The sequence below is a fragment of the Plectrocnemia conspersa genome, unplaced genomic scaffold (genome assembly GCF_051122295.1).
Source record: "Plectrocnemia conspersa isolate PC_06_02 unplaced genomic scaffold, ASM5112229v1 ptg000009l, whole genome shotgun sequence".
NCBI classification, from domain to species: Eukaryota; Metazoa; Arthropoda; class Insecta; order Trichoptera; family Polycentropodidae; genus Plectrocnemia; species Plectrocnemia conspersa.
In genome coordinates this window covers 17481777-17499429 of record NW_028277173.1, presented here as the reverse complement: position 1 = coordinate 17499429, position 17653 = coordinate 17481777, and the positions used below count along the sequence as shown (strand labels likewise).

The 17653-nt window shown below is 28.6% G+C and overlaps 1 protein-coding gene across 1 annotated transcript in view; it reads right to left on the bottom strand.

The window, feature by feature from the left end:
• Positions 1–1305: 1305 nt before the first annotated feature.
• The window catches only part of LOC148232098 (uncharacterized), a 99373-nt gene continuing 83025 nt past the window's right edge, over positions 1306–17653 (bottom strand). The window contains exons 3-5 of the mRNA XM_088192181.1: positions 4572–4853; positions 3158–3272; positions 1306–1529 (exon numbers count right to left, since the gene is read on the bottom strand). Of these exons, the coding sequence (XP_088048307.1) occupies positions 1359–1529; positions 3158–3272; positions 4572–4853 (568 nt within the window). The 3' untranslated portion in view covers positions 1306–1358. The remainder of the gene's footprint in view (positions 1530–3157; positions 3273–4571; positions 4854–17653) is intronic.

Here is a 17653-nt window from a genome sequence, read left to right as displayed (position 1 = left end):
GCTGTTAAGCTTGTATTGTATTCACCATTATTTTTCTCAATGCCTTATATGAACTATGCCTTATTTTTTTCTGCTAGTTGGTCGCTATATTATATATTGTATGTGGTTTGCTTGTATTTTAAAGGGTATCTTTTGAATCCTGCCTTATTATATGTTTCTACAGCTAATTAAAATTCTTATGAAAAAGTACATTTAATCATATAAAGTCAAACATATGTATATGATTTTTATACTTGCCGTTATAATTTTTTTATTAAAATATACGACACTTACGCTCAAGTCCTTGTGTACCTAAAATGTCTGAACCTTTTTGCTGTGATCATAGTATAAACAACCTTAAGCAATAAATTAATTCCTTAAAAATGTAAAAAAAAACGCTCGGTCCTTAGTGATTCAATTATGTATAAAGTATACTTTTCACCTTTAACTTTTGTTATGTTCTATAAAATAATGATTCAAAATTTATTAAACATTGAACGAAGAAAAAGTTTTCTACTATAAAGGGAACTCTAATATATATATAAATTGTACGTATAATAATAAAATAAAACTTCGGAATAATTATATACAAGAGTTTATATTTCTCATTTAATTCGCTCAACAATTGATTTATTGATATTTTTATCTATACATAAATTAGAACTACGCAATGAAAAGATAATACTTTAAATAAGTATATATGTATATATGTTTATATAATATATTTATAATATTAACATCATCGATTTATTAATTAATAAATATACACATAAAAAATGGTATGATCCTACAACATTTAATGCAACAAACTTATAAAGTACATTTTATAATTTATAATAATAATAATAAGAATATAATAATAATAATTATAGGAATGTGCATCACAGATCAATTAACACCCAACGTATTGGGGGAGGAGTTTTGTGTGATTTATTTACATTTAATTCGCTGACAATAATTATATACCATTTATATTATAATGTTTAATATAATATATACAACACTATCGCATTAAAAAAAATTAATGAATAAATATGTTATAAAAAAAATACATCATCAATAAATTTTCGTATTATTTTAATGTTTTCAATTTACTATTATTTAATACTGATATTATTATATATTATGTTAAAAAATATAACATGGCTTGACGCTTTTTTCTTGATGCGCCTCCTGCGTATATTAAAATTAAATTATTCAATTAGTCAACGAAATTATTTAATGATTGGATATTTATATATTATATTGTGTAATAATAATAATAATAATAATGGTACTTTTCGATCTTATCGTATAAATAATTTTCGTTAACATACGATGATTTGATTTTGATTAGTTAGCACAAGCGATTGTGGCAATGTAGAATTTGCGCTAAACTTTTAATTAGCGATTATCCTAGACGAGTTTGTCGGCGTGTTTAGAAGCACTGCTAAACTCAAAACTACAGGGAACAGCAGCGTAGCCAGGGCCGGCGCCAGGCTGGAAGATCTGTTGTAGTCGAAAATTCGACTCTGGCACTGGTGACCCTCGAAGTACTTTTTACAATACGACTGCAATAAAAAATAAAAAATATTATTGCTGTTGTAAACATACACTTAGTTTATTGCGTTATAACGAGATTATATTATGATTTGGAATTTTTAGTAACCATCGGAAAAAAAATACAATGGTTTCGTTTATAATAGTTAACCCGGGAGACATGTACATACATACATACATACATCAGAAAGGCAGTGTTCGATAATACAGTCGTATGGATCTAATAAGACTTTACCTCTTCGTTTAGTCTTCATACTAGGAAACGTATTCAATGCTTGAATCTTACTTAGGGACTAGACTAGTTTCATATAAATACAAACTCTAACATTTCAAGAGGCAACAATTCTTTTTCAAGGGTTTCTTACAACCTCTTCGTTAATTTATGGTCTATTTTGGACTCCACTGACTGTTTCTGATTTCTCAATGTTTCTTAAAACATAAAAATTCACATTTTCATTTCTTGATTGCCTTGAGAATTCTCGAAAATTTTTGATAAATGGACATATGTAATGTATAAAATGTATATTATATTATTTGTGAACAGACAGATGGATGATTGTTGAAGAGAAAAAAATTAACTAGGGTGATAATTTGTCATAATAAACAGATCGATCAACTTCGATTGATTACAGAGCATCGAGTTAAGAATGAATTTCGGGCTCTTGAATCGTAGAGAAAATTATCAATAATAGCTGTTGCTACTTTACCTTTTTAATTTCCGAACAAAAATCTTGACTTTTCCGCATTCCATATCAAGGCCCGACACTGGCACCCAAATTGCGTCAATATTTTATAAATATTAATTTTTTCTCACTAATTTTGAGATATTTAATGACAATCATTCGTCATTTAAAACGTCCTGATATATAAATATGTTTATATTTTTTTATTTTAAACTTTGTCAAGAACTTTTGTAATTACTCTTTCAACTTTTTTCTTCATAATCGATATACGTTTTATTTCATGAACATGGAATCGATTATCGTTAACGAGCTCTTCAACATATATAAATTCGTTTTTATTTAGATTTTCATTACAGGCAAATATTAAGTTACCTTAAGGATACTTAATAATATATTAGTTAAATTTTAGGATACTTGATAATATCAAGTATCCGAAAACATATACTTTTTACATATAATTTTTAAGTCTACTTCTCGAATACCCTCACATTATTTGGAGAGCTTGTCTTACTTTTCTTTGTTTTTGTAAGGTATTTTTTTATCTTTGAGACAATAAGTAATTTATTTTTAGCATAAATAATTTTCAATTTGGCTTAGAACCTGTGTTTCATTTAAATTACTATTTTTTATTTAGTAAAATTATATTTATTATTACTAATTTATTTATAAAAATTTCTACTATAATATTTTTATTTCTTTTCTCAATGACTTATTGTTCATCAATCGTAGTACTGTTTTTTCCAAATTTTATTAATCAATTTAATTACGTTCTTTTTAGATTAAAAACTTATACGCAAATATTTAAATAGCTTCTAAATTAAAGACATCATATTATTGGCTATATTTTTTATCAACACAGTGTAAATAAACCCGTGATTATGGATTATTAGTCTAGCATCTTATCACTTATGTAATATCGATCATCATAAAAATATATTGAATAGTTAAAATAATACCTTGATTATTGCATCAGAAACTTTAAACAGGAACTCTTTTGTGAATATTGCGGATTCATCTCCACATTGTTTTCGGACGGCGTTTTCAGAACAGTTAATGTACGATGAGAATGAACTGTGGAAAATAAAAATTTAGTTAATGTTGTTAGAATTGATTCTTGTACCTTAAATAATATATATATAATTTCAAGGCGACCCTTAAAAATGTACAATAAATATTGTTTTAAAACTTATTACTTAAAATTCATTACAAGTTATAATAATTGTGTTTTAACCTAACTTACATAATATAAACATAAATGGATAGAGATAAACAAATATGAAGCAATATTTGTAAAGAATATATAATAATGGCAACAATTTCGATGCTGGTATTTTAAAAATCAATTCATATAGAGTGAAAATAGCCATTGCTTTTGTATATCCAAATTTAAAACTAGCGTTAAAATATTTCTGAATGACTGTTTGAATTCATCGTTAGCTTTTATCTTAAAATTCATACACATAGTATTTGTGAATTCTGCAAATATTAGAGACGAAAAAATTAACTTATATGACTTTATTATCGATTTTTTTATACCGACGATTGAATTTTTCTGTAATATGATTTTATATATTCATGTGCTTTATTCATTAAGCAGATATTTCCTTCTTTCGCGTAACAGGAATTTTTACTTATTTAAAGTAACACAATACGTACATTTTTGTAAGCAATCACGAAATTATATATTAAATTAATTAATAACATTTTTTTAATATTTTAAATTGATGTTTCGTAAAGAATTTATAATTTTACTTTGATCGTCGTAAATATGAAACCTTATAATAATAATCTTTATAAAATTTTCTATAAAAAGCAACGAATAGTATTTAATTTAATCAAGACGAAGTAATTTAATAAACATATTTATGTATCAATTTTAATATATATAATATTTTAAAGATGTATAAATTAGAATTCGTAATTAGTTTACATTTATAAATGTAAAATCACAGTCGTTACAATGTGTGTTAAAAAATGCAAGTTTAGTTTACTGATGAAACTGTTTAACTTCTTTAAAATATTTGAGAAAAAACGTTTTAATAAGTGTTTTACGACCGACGAATGTCATAAATAATATTAAAAAATATCCAGAAACATTTTTTATAAAATAATAAAAACTAAAGACAATTAAAAAATAATCATAATCAGGTGACTTATATGACGATGAAATCAATATATTCGTTTCCAGGTTAAATATGATTATGATAAAAAATAAAAAGGGCTGTTCTTAAGGTCATTCAGAATATATTTAAGTAGTATATTATAAGTGTTCTATATTTATGGAAAGAGAGTTATTGCTCTTTAGTCACAAAATAATTGCTGTACAAGAGTAATTTGAGATTCATTATAAAAAACTATACATAGTCTTACCAGCAAAATTTCATTTCAGTGCTTGGGCCACCCGTGGACCCATTTGCGGACAGATTTCCAATAGTGTTTAAGTGATTGGCAGCACAGTTTTCATACTCTGGCCTGATTTGCTTCAAACATGGAGCGTGCGACAGGAACTGCGTCTGGTACGGACCTTCAGTGCACAAGTCCTTGACAGCCTCGCCAGTTCCCTTGTACAGTCTTTTAAAGTGCACCCTCTGCGTGTCGTTCATACACCGCCTAGTGTACGACTGGATACACTGGAGTCCCTTTTCCAAGTCCCTGTAACAATATAAAAGTTTAAATTTAGAATGGTACCAAGATAACTAGAACTATGCTACGATTTTTAGTGGTTTGAATATTATTTCTTTGAAGGATCAGCAGAAGGGATACTCAATTCTCAAGTATCATTGTGAACCGTCTAGGCTTTAATTTTATACGTACAATACGGTCGCGCGTTAATTATTGCGCCGGCTTTTTACGGTCCTCGGCGAATTATTACCGTGGGGGGTTGAAGGGTCTGAGGGCTCCCAGGGCGATCGTGTGTGCCCCGCTTTATGATATGCCCAAGTTGTTTGCGACTGTTGTTGTTCAACAACTTGCAAAACTGTCTTCGGGCTGTTGCGGTTTGTTTGAGGAGAAGAAAAATCAAAACTTACATAAGTTAAGCGTCTGAGGAATGTCAGGGTTAAAAATTCTTACCTTTTACTTATAGTAATAATTTACCAACTGAAGCAATTCACACACGCTTGATTTTTTCTATGACATATTTTTCACAAAGTTACAAGAAAAGTAAAAAATACCTAATGTGCGTGTTCTATTTTCTTCATAGTTCAAGGTCTTTTTTAGTAGCGAGAGTTCTTATGTATTTTTAGCCTGAGTTCAACTTGGGTCACTAGCGTTCATTGACAAATGGCAAACACATCAAATATGACTGATGGATATGCTATGTTTTGTGAGTGTCTACAAAGTGATATTTGGTGTCACGCGTGTCATTCATTACTTTGTTGTAAAATCAACTTTAAACGATTTTGTCCCTTGTTTGTAAGGCGGTGGCTTTTGAAGCACTTTGATTGTAATAAATATGAATTAGAAGATTTCTAGTATTAAAAAATAAAATTTAATAAGTTATATTTTGATGAAAATAGTTTTGATAATTAATTATACAGTCACCACCCTTCTCTATAATTATTTCCCAACTTTTTATAAGTTTGTCGATTTTTGTAGAAAGAGCTTGGTTTTCCTGAAAAAAGTTCGCGAGATGGTTTTTTTAATAGCTTTCACGGAATTAAGATTCTTGCGATTTAAATTATTCTGCAGGTGAAAATCTGAAGTAGCAATATCTGCAGAAAACGGGGTATACTGAAGAATTTCATAATTGTACTCTTTTATTTTTCGCAGCGCCTGTTGATTGACGTATGACCTAGCATAGTGATGAAAAATGTCGCCTTTTCGATTGGCAACCTTAAATTTAATGATATATGAAAAATTACGAAAGTGACTCCTTTACATAAAAAAGGAACAAATCTATGATGAAAAATTATAGGCCAATATTAATATTATTAGCAGCACCCAAAGTATTTAGATTCAGATATGTAAAGAAAAATCTTAATATAGGCAAACACATAAATGTCATCAATACTGATTTTTAAAAGGCTTTTGATAAAGTTTGTCTTGCATTTTTTCTAAAAAAAATAAATAAGTTTGAGCTTTTTAAAAATTTACAGATCGTTGTCAATATGAGCTACACAAATCGTCTAAATAACCACATAGGGAATTCGTCACAGTTCTAATCTAAGCTCATTCATGTTTTTTTTTGTTTATCAATGGTAGCAATAGAGTAAATAAATGCTATAAATCATACGATAAGATGTTGTATCTTAAAGTACGAAAGAAAATATCATGTAATGGAAAAAGTTAATTAAACATGCAATAAATATGTTAAATAAACATGCCAGAGAAATAGCTAAAGCATAGTTTAATTAACATGCATAAATTTTCACTGAAATTGTTGTAAATGAAATCAGTACAAAGATATTGTATATACTGTAATGATTTAAATTCACTTTGTATATTACATAAGTGAGTATTTTTTCATATCTCTAAACTTCTCAATAATTTTTGCGAATACAGAATTTGTATAAATTTCTCATTTCTCGTTAAAAGGAAAATTTCAAGAAATGAAAACACTAGGTAGATATTTCCTTCGATCTAATTGGTAAAAATAAATCCTCACGCGATTCGTCGAAGTTGCTGGCTATCAAACATATAAATGTAGTGTAAAATCCGTTTCGCACCCCGTTTTCGTTACTGCTTTTAAAGAACTATGAATATTAAATATAAGTTCTAAAAATCTGCTAACCTTTAACCGAGCCAAAAGCGACTATTAAAGTTTCAAAGCTCTCAACGTCGAACGTGACGGAACCGTTTCAGGCTCGGTACAAGAACGGCGGGCTACCGGAAGAGGGTTCCGGATGCGAGGGTCTGTGGGGGAGGGGGAGGGTTGGCTGACCGGAAGCCGTCGCCGGAAGCGTCCTGCCCAAAACTGAAACGGAAATATGTTTCGCAACTTTGCGGCTCGGCTCGTCCACTCGGAGTTTATGAACGGAAATTCGGACCGCAAACGAGTCCCACGGCCTCGCGCTTCCGATCGCCGGCCAATATCGGCCGCGACGCCGCGACAATGACGGCGAGCCGGCCGCCGAAGCGCAGCCGAGCGAAACGGGATCCGGAGATTGGAAAACTGAGGAAGCGGGACGATTCGTTGTTATTATGTTGTATAACTTAATCTGTCGGCCGGGGGATGAAACTATCGAACGACCGTAATTGTTATTTTGCGCTGTGTTGCGAAGTCATAGTATATTTTCGACGATCGAACAATTTATTTAATAAAGGGAGTAAAATTGCTCGAAAAGACATTTATATATGGTACTCTGAGGAAACAACCGCAATGAAATAATCAAGACAAAACATTTTTATAATATCTCATATTTTATACCACTGATTATTGTGGCAATCATCCCGAATCGTTCCGTTATAATCATCATAAATCTAAACGATTGTATTGTACAATATGCGAAATGACAATAGAATAGCGATATGATGCTAAAAATATTTTTTGCGACCCAGCACAAATTAAATAACGAAAAAATAATACTTTTAAAATAATTTGAAAAACCGAAATAACAAAAGTCACCGTTGCCTGTTTAACGCAAAATATGCCACTCAAATCAACCTTGAATTAATAATAAGAGTCCAGACTGGAAAGGTGTTGCTCCCAATTTCTTCAAAAATATATAAACCAAAACTCTATTATTAATTAGTTGCTACTTCTCACTTTAATTCTGATTTGAAGAGTGTACAGACGATTAACTTCCATGTAGCCTTTCTAATTCGATCGTCAGATTTGCTTCAGCTAGGCCATCACATTGAATCGTCAACAGCTAGGTCATGCTCTAAATCGAGCTTGAATCAAGTCACGGTACAAATAATCCAATGTATACATAGTATATTCCTTTAAATATGATTAAATTGTTTTTTAAATATTTTACTTAAACAATAGGTCAAAAATGGATAAAAATATTTGCTTATTTTATAGGATTTTTGTTTGTGCTTTTATCTATTTATTTACTCATATTTTAGTGCAAAACCCATTTAGATCCGATTCACAAAGAAAATCTAATTTGTGATTAAGGAGTAATTATTTTTTTCAAAACTTGATAACATGTGCAAGAGACTTACAGATCTGTAGAATTATTCAACAACCAGAAAATGATCCACGTAATTGAAACATGAATTAATTGTATTGCATCACTGCATTTTTAAATTAATCTTGATCTTATTTAAAAACGGCGGCTGTTTAAAACAATAAATAAATAGTAGGTTCGTAAAGAAAAAATTAAAAAAAATTAAAAAATAAAAACATTTTTTAGTCATATATAGTAGACCCCCCAATAACACGGTAAATTGGGAACTTGCTATTTGGGTACATTTTGCAAATAATAATAGTTTATTCTGTTTTGGAATTAAATTTACCTGCTATTTAAAAAATAATATTAATGACTAATAATGAAAATAATAAGTAGCTATTAATAAAAATAATACGTATCTTTTGGTGACAATTAGCTATATTATTTATTTTTAGAATATAACATGACAGACGTTAGCCCAAATGTGTTACAGCGGAGTTAGCTCAATTAGCAACTACTAAAATCAGAGACATCTATGTTATTAATTATAAACTATGATTACAGCTTTCAGTCAATATATGTCACTATGCTAGCTCGATTTAATTTTAATTGTTTATCGCAATACACTACAAAACTAGCATCAATTAATCTTTGTTGATCGAAACTATAATTAAACATAAACACTAATTTTAATCTTTCAGACATATAAATTAAAACACTAGGGTGGCCAAAAAATAAGTACGTTCTACGTATCAAATTCCTTAAATGGGCCCCAGATGGATGGGGGTGGAAATTAATTAATATTAAAGTAAAAAACACCTTATTGTGAGAAGCACTATAAATTGTTGAAAGAAATAAGAAGTTAATTTCATAATGATAACCTTTGGGGGGAAAAATCTTCAGTGTGATTCTAAATTCATTTAACCTCTCTCATAAAATCTCTGTAGAAATTTGTTTCGGTCTCAGATCAGAAATCAAGACTGTTTGTTTTTTATTTAATCGGATTTTAAAAAGTCGCCGTTGAATAAATGTAGGTACTTTTAATCGAGTTAAAATTTTTAAAAGAAAATATCTTGCTAGATAAAACTAATTAATAAAAGATTTGGTCATTTGGGTATTGTATTATTTACCGTGCTGGTAAAAGTAGTTAAAAATAATAAAACATACTTCACTGATTCTTGGATAGTACTATTGATATTTTAAATGATTTATTCTCATTATTATTATTAATAATATTAACCATAACCGTCTAGGCTCTTATACTAATATATAATAAGACACTTTGCCATATGATGCATCTTACCTATACATACGATCGTAATACAATGCATGTGTACGTACGAACACACACGCATATATCACTCGGGGGTTTATGTCGTACCCAAAAGTTTTCAGCGGAAACCGACATTCCCGGCTTGTTTATTCCGATCGGTTCGGATTATTAATGAAAATGTACAACCGCAATTACTAACTTTAATAATTTATTACGGCAGCTTCGTTAGTGTACCGCGAGCAACACGAGGCGCCGCTGTACCCGACTCTCGAAAAATTACAAAAAAAAATGTTTGATGGAACACTATAAATCTGAAGTTTTTTTGCAAATTTTTCGATTTGTTTCAATTTAAATCGAGACAAGTTTGTGGAGGTTGCACTGCAATGCGGTTATTTAAATATTTACGCTGAAAAATACTCCAGACTACAGGCAGAGTGCGGTTAGTTGTTTTAGAGCGGTTAGAAATGGGAGAGTGAATTTAAAACTAATTGTGAGCAATTATAGCTGAACGTTTGCAATGGTCGCAAAAAATATTAATTTAAAATAAAATAATTCGGATGTATCGGAAATTTAAAATAGATACAGGACTATTGTATTTGTATGTTTTTTTACTATATATATATATGTTTTAATGTAGAGTAAATGACTATTTAAAAATACTATTGTGGAACATAAAGCTAGCTAATTTTAATGCAGACATGTTACAAAAAGGTTATTTTTACCATAAAAAATACAAATAATTAATCATAGAGCTGCATTTGGTTTAATGGACATTGCTTTATTGTATTTTAACGCCACTGGTTTATAATTTTGATTAATTGTCAGAATCTATTTATTTGTATAAAGTTATCATATGTATGTATGTAACATATTACTGTTTTATTGTCCGATTTTTATAAAATACAACAATATTATTGTTGTCATTATAATCATTTTTAATAAAACGTTTTTGTTAAGATCCTGTATAAATGAACTCAGTTGTTTTAATAAATTGCGAGTCATATTAAAAGGTTAATAATTTATAAATTATATTTTTAAATGAATTAAACACTTTATTTTTCAACAAACGATAGTAGGTGTTGCTAAATATTATGCTGTAGTAAATGGCTTTGTAAAATATTTCATATTTTAATTGCGGTTTATTGTCTCTCAATGAAAAAGTTACTGACTGCATTAATAAAATTAGGCAAAATTTTATTTCAAAATTCCTTTAATGGATATTTTGAAATAAAAATTATTCAAGTTCAAGGAAGGACGAAATAGCGTCGTCCGTAACGTATCATATTAGTAACTCTGAGGTTGCGGGTTCAAGCCCCGGCAGCGACACTCGAATTTTTATTTATAAAAAAATCGGCCCCAGCTGCAGTGACATCTATTGGTTATAAATTATACTACACATAATAATTTATAATTATTAACATAGATGTCACTGATTCTCAGACCTTCAGTCTGGTGGTTTTTAATACTTAATTTTAGGTATTCATTATATTTGATTGACTTACTCGTTTGGTACAGATTTACCCCGTTGTAACGTATTGGGCTTATGCTTGTCAAATAAAAAAAGATTTATTTAAAAAATAATTATTCCAATTAATCTCTTTTTAAATACATAATATGAATAAATAATATTTACTTTTTTTAATAAATCTGTTCATTTATACCACTGTTATGTATTTTTTCTGTTTTTTCAATAATAATTTTATTTTTTATTTTTTTGTTGTAACATGACAGTTGTAAGCTCAATGTGTTACAACGGGGTAAATCTGTATCAAATGGGTAAGTTAATCAGACGTAATGTATACCAATAAGTGAGTATTAACCACCAGACTGAAAATCTGAGAATCGGTGACATCTGTATATTAAATTATAAATTATTATTTGTAATATAATTTATAACCAATATATATCATTTTACATCTGAAGCGACTTTTAAATAATGGCGCATTTTTTTTATATACAAATTCGAGTCTGCTGCCGTGGCTAGAACCTGCGGCCTCTGGGTTATTATTCTACAATAACTATATTATTAGTTTATAATACTAGATTATTAATTAAGCCTTAGTTTTTGGCTCTTAATAAGTATTTTAAAACTATTCAATTATTTAATTGTAGTTTCTGAAATTACAATAGGGCTTTTGTGTATAGTTTTAGTATGTTTTCTGCCAAAATAATAGCGATCAGGGTATTTTTTTAGCACAACTTGTTGCACATTAAGCTTTAAGCTATTGTTTTTGCTTTACAGTTCAAACATAATGTGTATAAAATAATACAAACAATGTGTATATGTTAATTTAGGAAGATCAATCTAAGATCCAATATCTTTAAGCATCCACAGATTAAATCTGATTTGAATGTATAAATGCATCTATTCTATTTTGATATATCTCCATAACGAATTCGTCGCATTTCCATTTTTATGGCAGCGCTCATCATTTATTTAAGTTGTTCATTTCATTTGCCGAAATAATTCGGGGTTCAGGGCCCGCATTAGTGTCAGAGTGCTCCCGTGCACTCCTACGGGAGATGTAAATTAAAATGTTCAAACAGGTACTCGCCGTAAACCCCATTAGGTCGCTGTTTAACATTTTTCATTTTTGCTCATGGCAGCTACTCTAACACCCTTCTGAAAAGCGAATAAATACACTATTCTGACATACAACTCATATACGTAACAATATACTATCTAATGTTTTCAACACATTACCTCCCATCCGTTATGTGCTTATAAATGTGTTTTGTAAGTCATAAATATTATAATAGAAAAACTTTTTTTTATAAAACATAAACACAATAAATTAATTAATATTTTATTGAATACGTATTGTTGAAAATTTTAAATAAAAAAAAAACTATAGTAATACATCCTTTTTAATTCAATTAATGGTATATTTTAATATACCTTCATATTATATATAATTAAAACAACGTATTTCTAAGTTTTCCTTTAAAATTACTTTTAAAGTAACTTTTTATTTTATTAAGCATTTTATTATAAGGTACAATACTCGTCTACACAATTCCTTTTATATTGTTTTTCCTTCTTACTTTTCCCGACCGTAACTATTTTCTAGTTGGTCTTATTCCAAAGTATATTTATCAAAATATTATTTATCAAATATTAAGTTGTTTTATAACTTATATATTAAAATCAGTACACTTTTATATTCTCTTGTCAGACCAGACATCTTCCTAACAGAGTACATGTTTATTTATCTGGAATTCCGTAATATTGCACCACTACAATAAATAATTGGCAAAAAATTGTCGATTCCAATAATGGTTAAAAGCTAAATAAATACATATACATATGTATTTTACGATTAATTTTCAAATTCGTAAGTCATGCGTTTAATAGTCAGATACCCTGTTATCTGACATCCAATACAAGTGACCGACAAAATGTCCCCGGAGGTGTCACTTACACGACTTCCCTGTTAGCGTTAATTTGGCGACATTACAACCATCTCCTGTTGTGATAATTAAGCCGACACTTTTGTGGATTCCTTTACTTTTTCACGGATCAGATTATATTTTTATTTTACTCTACATTACATTTATATAGTTAATTAGAGTTGCTATGTATTCCATGTTGTTGTTGGAGGTTTTTTTCTTTGTATTTATGCATTGTATATGCCTACCAAATGTTTGTATATATTTCAACATGAGTTTACTCGACAAACATGAAGCGTATTAATGTGCTAAATTTAGTATATTTAGAATATTACCATACGGGTATATTTATGATATCAATTTATTCTGTATGTATGTATGTATTTATATAGCAGGAGTAATAAACACTGAAGCATATAAAATATTATTAAGTTTATTTTAAGTAAAATATAGTTTTGCAGAAAGACATAGGGCAACCCAACATCCCAGATTAAATTATTTAAAATATTAAATTAAAGCTCTTTTTACGCTGGCAGAATTAAGCTTTGATAATAAGCTCTCTTTTGCCTAAAATAAAGCTCTCTTGCTTGGTGGCTTTATGAACAAAAATATATCATTTCATGACTTGTTATGGACCACTTAATTTTGATTATGAAGTGGATAACAATATGGTTTATCGCATAGATATGGATTATTGATTTTCGTGTTTTTGAAAGAAGTATATATTACATTAGCATTAATAGAGGAGCTGAATGACACTGTGTATTGTATAACCACATAGTGCGCCTAAAAAACTTTTGATAAAAAGTATAAAAAAATGTTTCTTAGATACATAATTTTTCATGGTACATTACTGATTTGTTTCGATTATACTGTTATATATTTTAAAGTTATAAGGTAACTACATATACATAAAAAATAATAATATGACTAATAAAATATTATAGATATTTTTATTACCGAAAATTCCTAAAACATCTTGAGATAGACCCTTGTTCCTAAGCTTATCCCTCATCGCTCTCCCCAATGATCGACATACCAAACCCTATATAAGGACACGGTCGGTAATAAATTAAAGTTATCCCGCGCTTGTAACTTTTCGCCGGTACTATATTTCATTAGCGGCCGTGTATAATAATATATGCCCCTTGATACGCGCGATTAATCCGTATCTTGCCTCGCAGGGAATTTTCCCAAAAATTTTCGTTCAATTACTACCGAATTCGATCCATATTCATAAACGACTTGGCACCCGCGGGAGCTGTTACTCTATTAACCGTGTCGGGGTATAATTTATAGTCGCAGATCTACCCTTTAACGGGTTACCTAAATACCGTTACGATTCAATTATGTGGCATTGTGTTTGAATGTAGATAAGTTAAAAGCCTCACTATTTCGTAAAATCATGATTGTACAAAAGTGCATTTTTTATCTGATATTTAAAATAAACATAACATATTCGAATAAAACACCCTGGACACACGGACCCTGGGAAAATAATGAATCTGGGCCCCAATGTTTTTTTTACCGTTGTAATATAATTTTTTAAATAAATAATTATAGGCACGATTTAACAGGGACTTATTTAAAATGACGTGTAGTCATTTTTTTTTTGATATTTCCATTTCATCAAGTATTTTATTAAATGACATGCATTTTTTGTCGAAAATCAAAGGGGTCCTTGTTTAGAATCAACGTCAAAAGTAATAAAATCGTGCAGTGGAAACGCTCGGTTATCTAGCGTTCATATTAAGACTTTTTATAACAAAATTACGACTTACAATATGTGAGAATCGAACGAAGCATATCTAAACCGAATATTTCCCAATAGGAGGATGCCAAAAACAATTATCCCTTCTCAGAAGTCAAAAATCTACGTCAAAAGCAATAAAATCGTGCCGTTGCCGTCAGAGTGGGAATACTCTTATATCAAAAGTCCGTAGTAATATCGATTAGGATAGCTTTCATACTTTTAAAACATGTGTAATATTGAAGTGCAGATAAACTATGGAGCAATATGCGAAATATCGAAAGTATTTGAATGGCAAAAAATTGTTTAAGATTTTATCAAATACTCTAATTGCCCTTATCTTTGCTTTGTTAATTAAAAATTTACTTTAATAATCAGATAATAAGAAACCGCTTTGCGTAAAAATCGGGAGATTACAAAAATATATATGAGCTTTACACATAGTTACGCCCTAAAATTTCTCTGTCGGTGAACTTAAATCTCGTTTTTTAAATATTCCAGAGTTTTTTTTTTGTTTTCCTCTTGCTTAAAATATGAAAAATAAAAAGTAGCAACAGCTGTTATTAACAATTTTCTTTACGGTTCGGGTATAAATACGGAAGCCCAAAATTCCTCTATAATTCGACGCTCTTTAATCAAAGTACATAGATCGATCCGTTCTGGTCTTTCGAATATTCGCTTCCATTATAACAAATTATTATTTAGTTTGAATACGTTTGTTATATTTATCGATCATCCAATTTTCTGCTCATCAATAATATATTTATCGAGAAAATCAAGAAATGAAAATTCTCATTTAATATATTTTATTTTATCAGTTATTATATTTTTATTATAAGATCACATTCCATATAACTTGCATATTGGGGGGTAAAACAATAAGAAACTTATTGACAAAATTCGTTGAGAAGAAATAAGTTTTGATATATTCAATATTAAGATAGTTTTTGTTCAATCAACTTATGATATTCCAACCAACGTTATCTGATTAATTCGCCACGAGACAAAGAAAAACCATCTTTTAGCTGAGTACAAAGATGTCTGGCGTAGGTCATCAGTTCGTTATAAAGCATAAGTTTTAATTAGACTTTTGCATCTCGGTTCGTATTCGGTTCGACGTTTTATCGATTACGGTGTTCGTGTCCATTATTAACGCTCCACAGGTGAGAGAGAATAACGTAAAAAGGAATTAACGTAATTACGTAATATACGCGTATTGGAAAAAAACGAAAACGCGACAGAGATCGTAATATGAATTTTATGAACGTAAGCAAGTACTAATAAATAAATGTTGAGCGCGTATTCTATTGTGTTTTGTTTTTTCGCTTTTACCCAATGCAAAGCGGATTACTACCATATGCGCGCACAGTGTATTCCGGGTAGTGTATTAAATAAATTATTTATTTGCAATATAATGCCGTTATTAATTCCGTTGGACAGATTTACATATTTTAGAAACGCTACAGAAAAGTTGCATTTGTACGGCTTACGCTAGATGTAATTCAAATATTAAAATGAAAAATAAAAAGTTCTGAGATGAGGACAGTTATGATTTTTTTAGTTGATTAATTATATAAATTGGTTTCTGGTTATTTATATAATATATTAAATTCATATTAAACAAATTTTATGCTCTTCATAATTATGCACTTTTGAAGAAGAAAATGTATATTATTGGGTTAAAATACTGCAGCAAAAATCTACTTATGACACTGAATAAATGATAAACTTAATTTATAATCTACCATCAGTGTATGGTTTTATTAAAATACAAAATTATAAGGTATCTCAAACTAGTAAAAACTTATAAATAAATATGTATAAATAAATATTAATTATTGATAAATAAACAAATTGAATTGTCAAGTTTAATTTCGATGAATTAACAGATATAAACAATCCTTAATCCAAATATTATATCACTTGGAACGAAAATATTGTTTATTATGAAATCATTATTTTAATTATGTTTATATATTTTTTTGTGTATTGAAATTTTACAATTATTGCTTTCGACCATCGTGACGCATTGGGGTTTCCTGTTAGGTTACGACTGTTTTAATTTAATTTAAATAAAAAACTAATAGATGTATAGTTAATTTATGATTTTTTGTAATAAAGATATGTTGTATGGTATAAATTGTATTAAATAAGTAATTGATAAAATAAAATATTAAGGAGTAATTATAAATACAAAATTATTTTTTAATTTTCATTTGTATCTCATATGACATTTTAGCCAATAGAGGATAGTCCACAATAAATTATTTATTATATTTAAGTCTTTCCACTTCAATCGTTCGATTTGATCTAGCCAAGTTGTCAATTCAGATGTTTTGAGCTTCCATACTATTTAGTACATAACAATTTATTGATTTCTAATTTAATTTTTTTTAACATTATTGTAGAGTCAAAAACTTAATATGTATCAAAAATATTATAATTAAATATAAATATGCAAATATATTTTTTTTTGTATTTTTTTAACTCATAGGTTTTAAAAATTATTTGAATAGTATATTTATTTGGGTACGTTTTTGATACAACAAAATATTATACCTACATTGAGAGAAAATAATAAATTACACGTATCTCATTAAATTATAATAGGATACATAAAACTATTCATAAACAGATATTCCATTTAATTTAATAAGTATCTTATACTATTGAAAGTAAAATATGATAATACGCTTGTTCATTAAATAAATAAAATACAAGAAAATTTGTAATATAACTATTAATAATAATTGAAAAGTGAAAGATTATATTATTTTTTTATCTTATAATGAGAATGGTAAACACTTGTCAGGTGATATTTTTTTTATTGCAACAATGATTAAGTTAGGTTAAAAAACTGCATCGTAATTTTGGATAATCAGTCTGTCAGGAAATTAAATCCAATAAAAAAAATATTATCTACTATTAAAATTAACTTCTTCATAAAAAAGTATTATTTATTTATTAAATATGTCTGCAT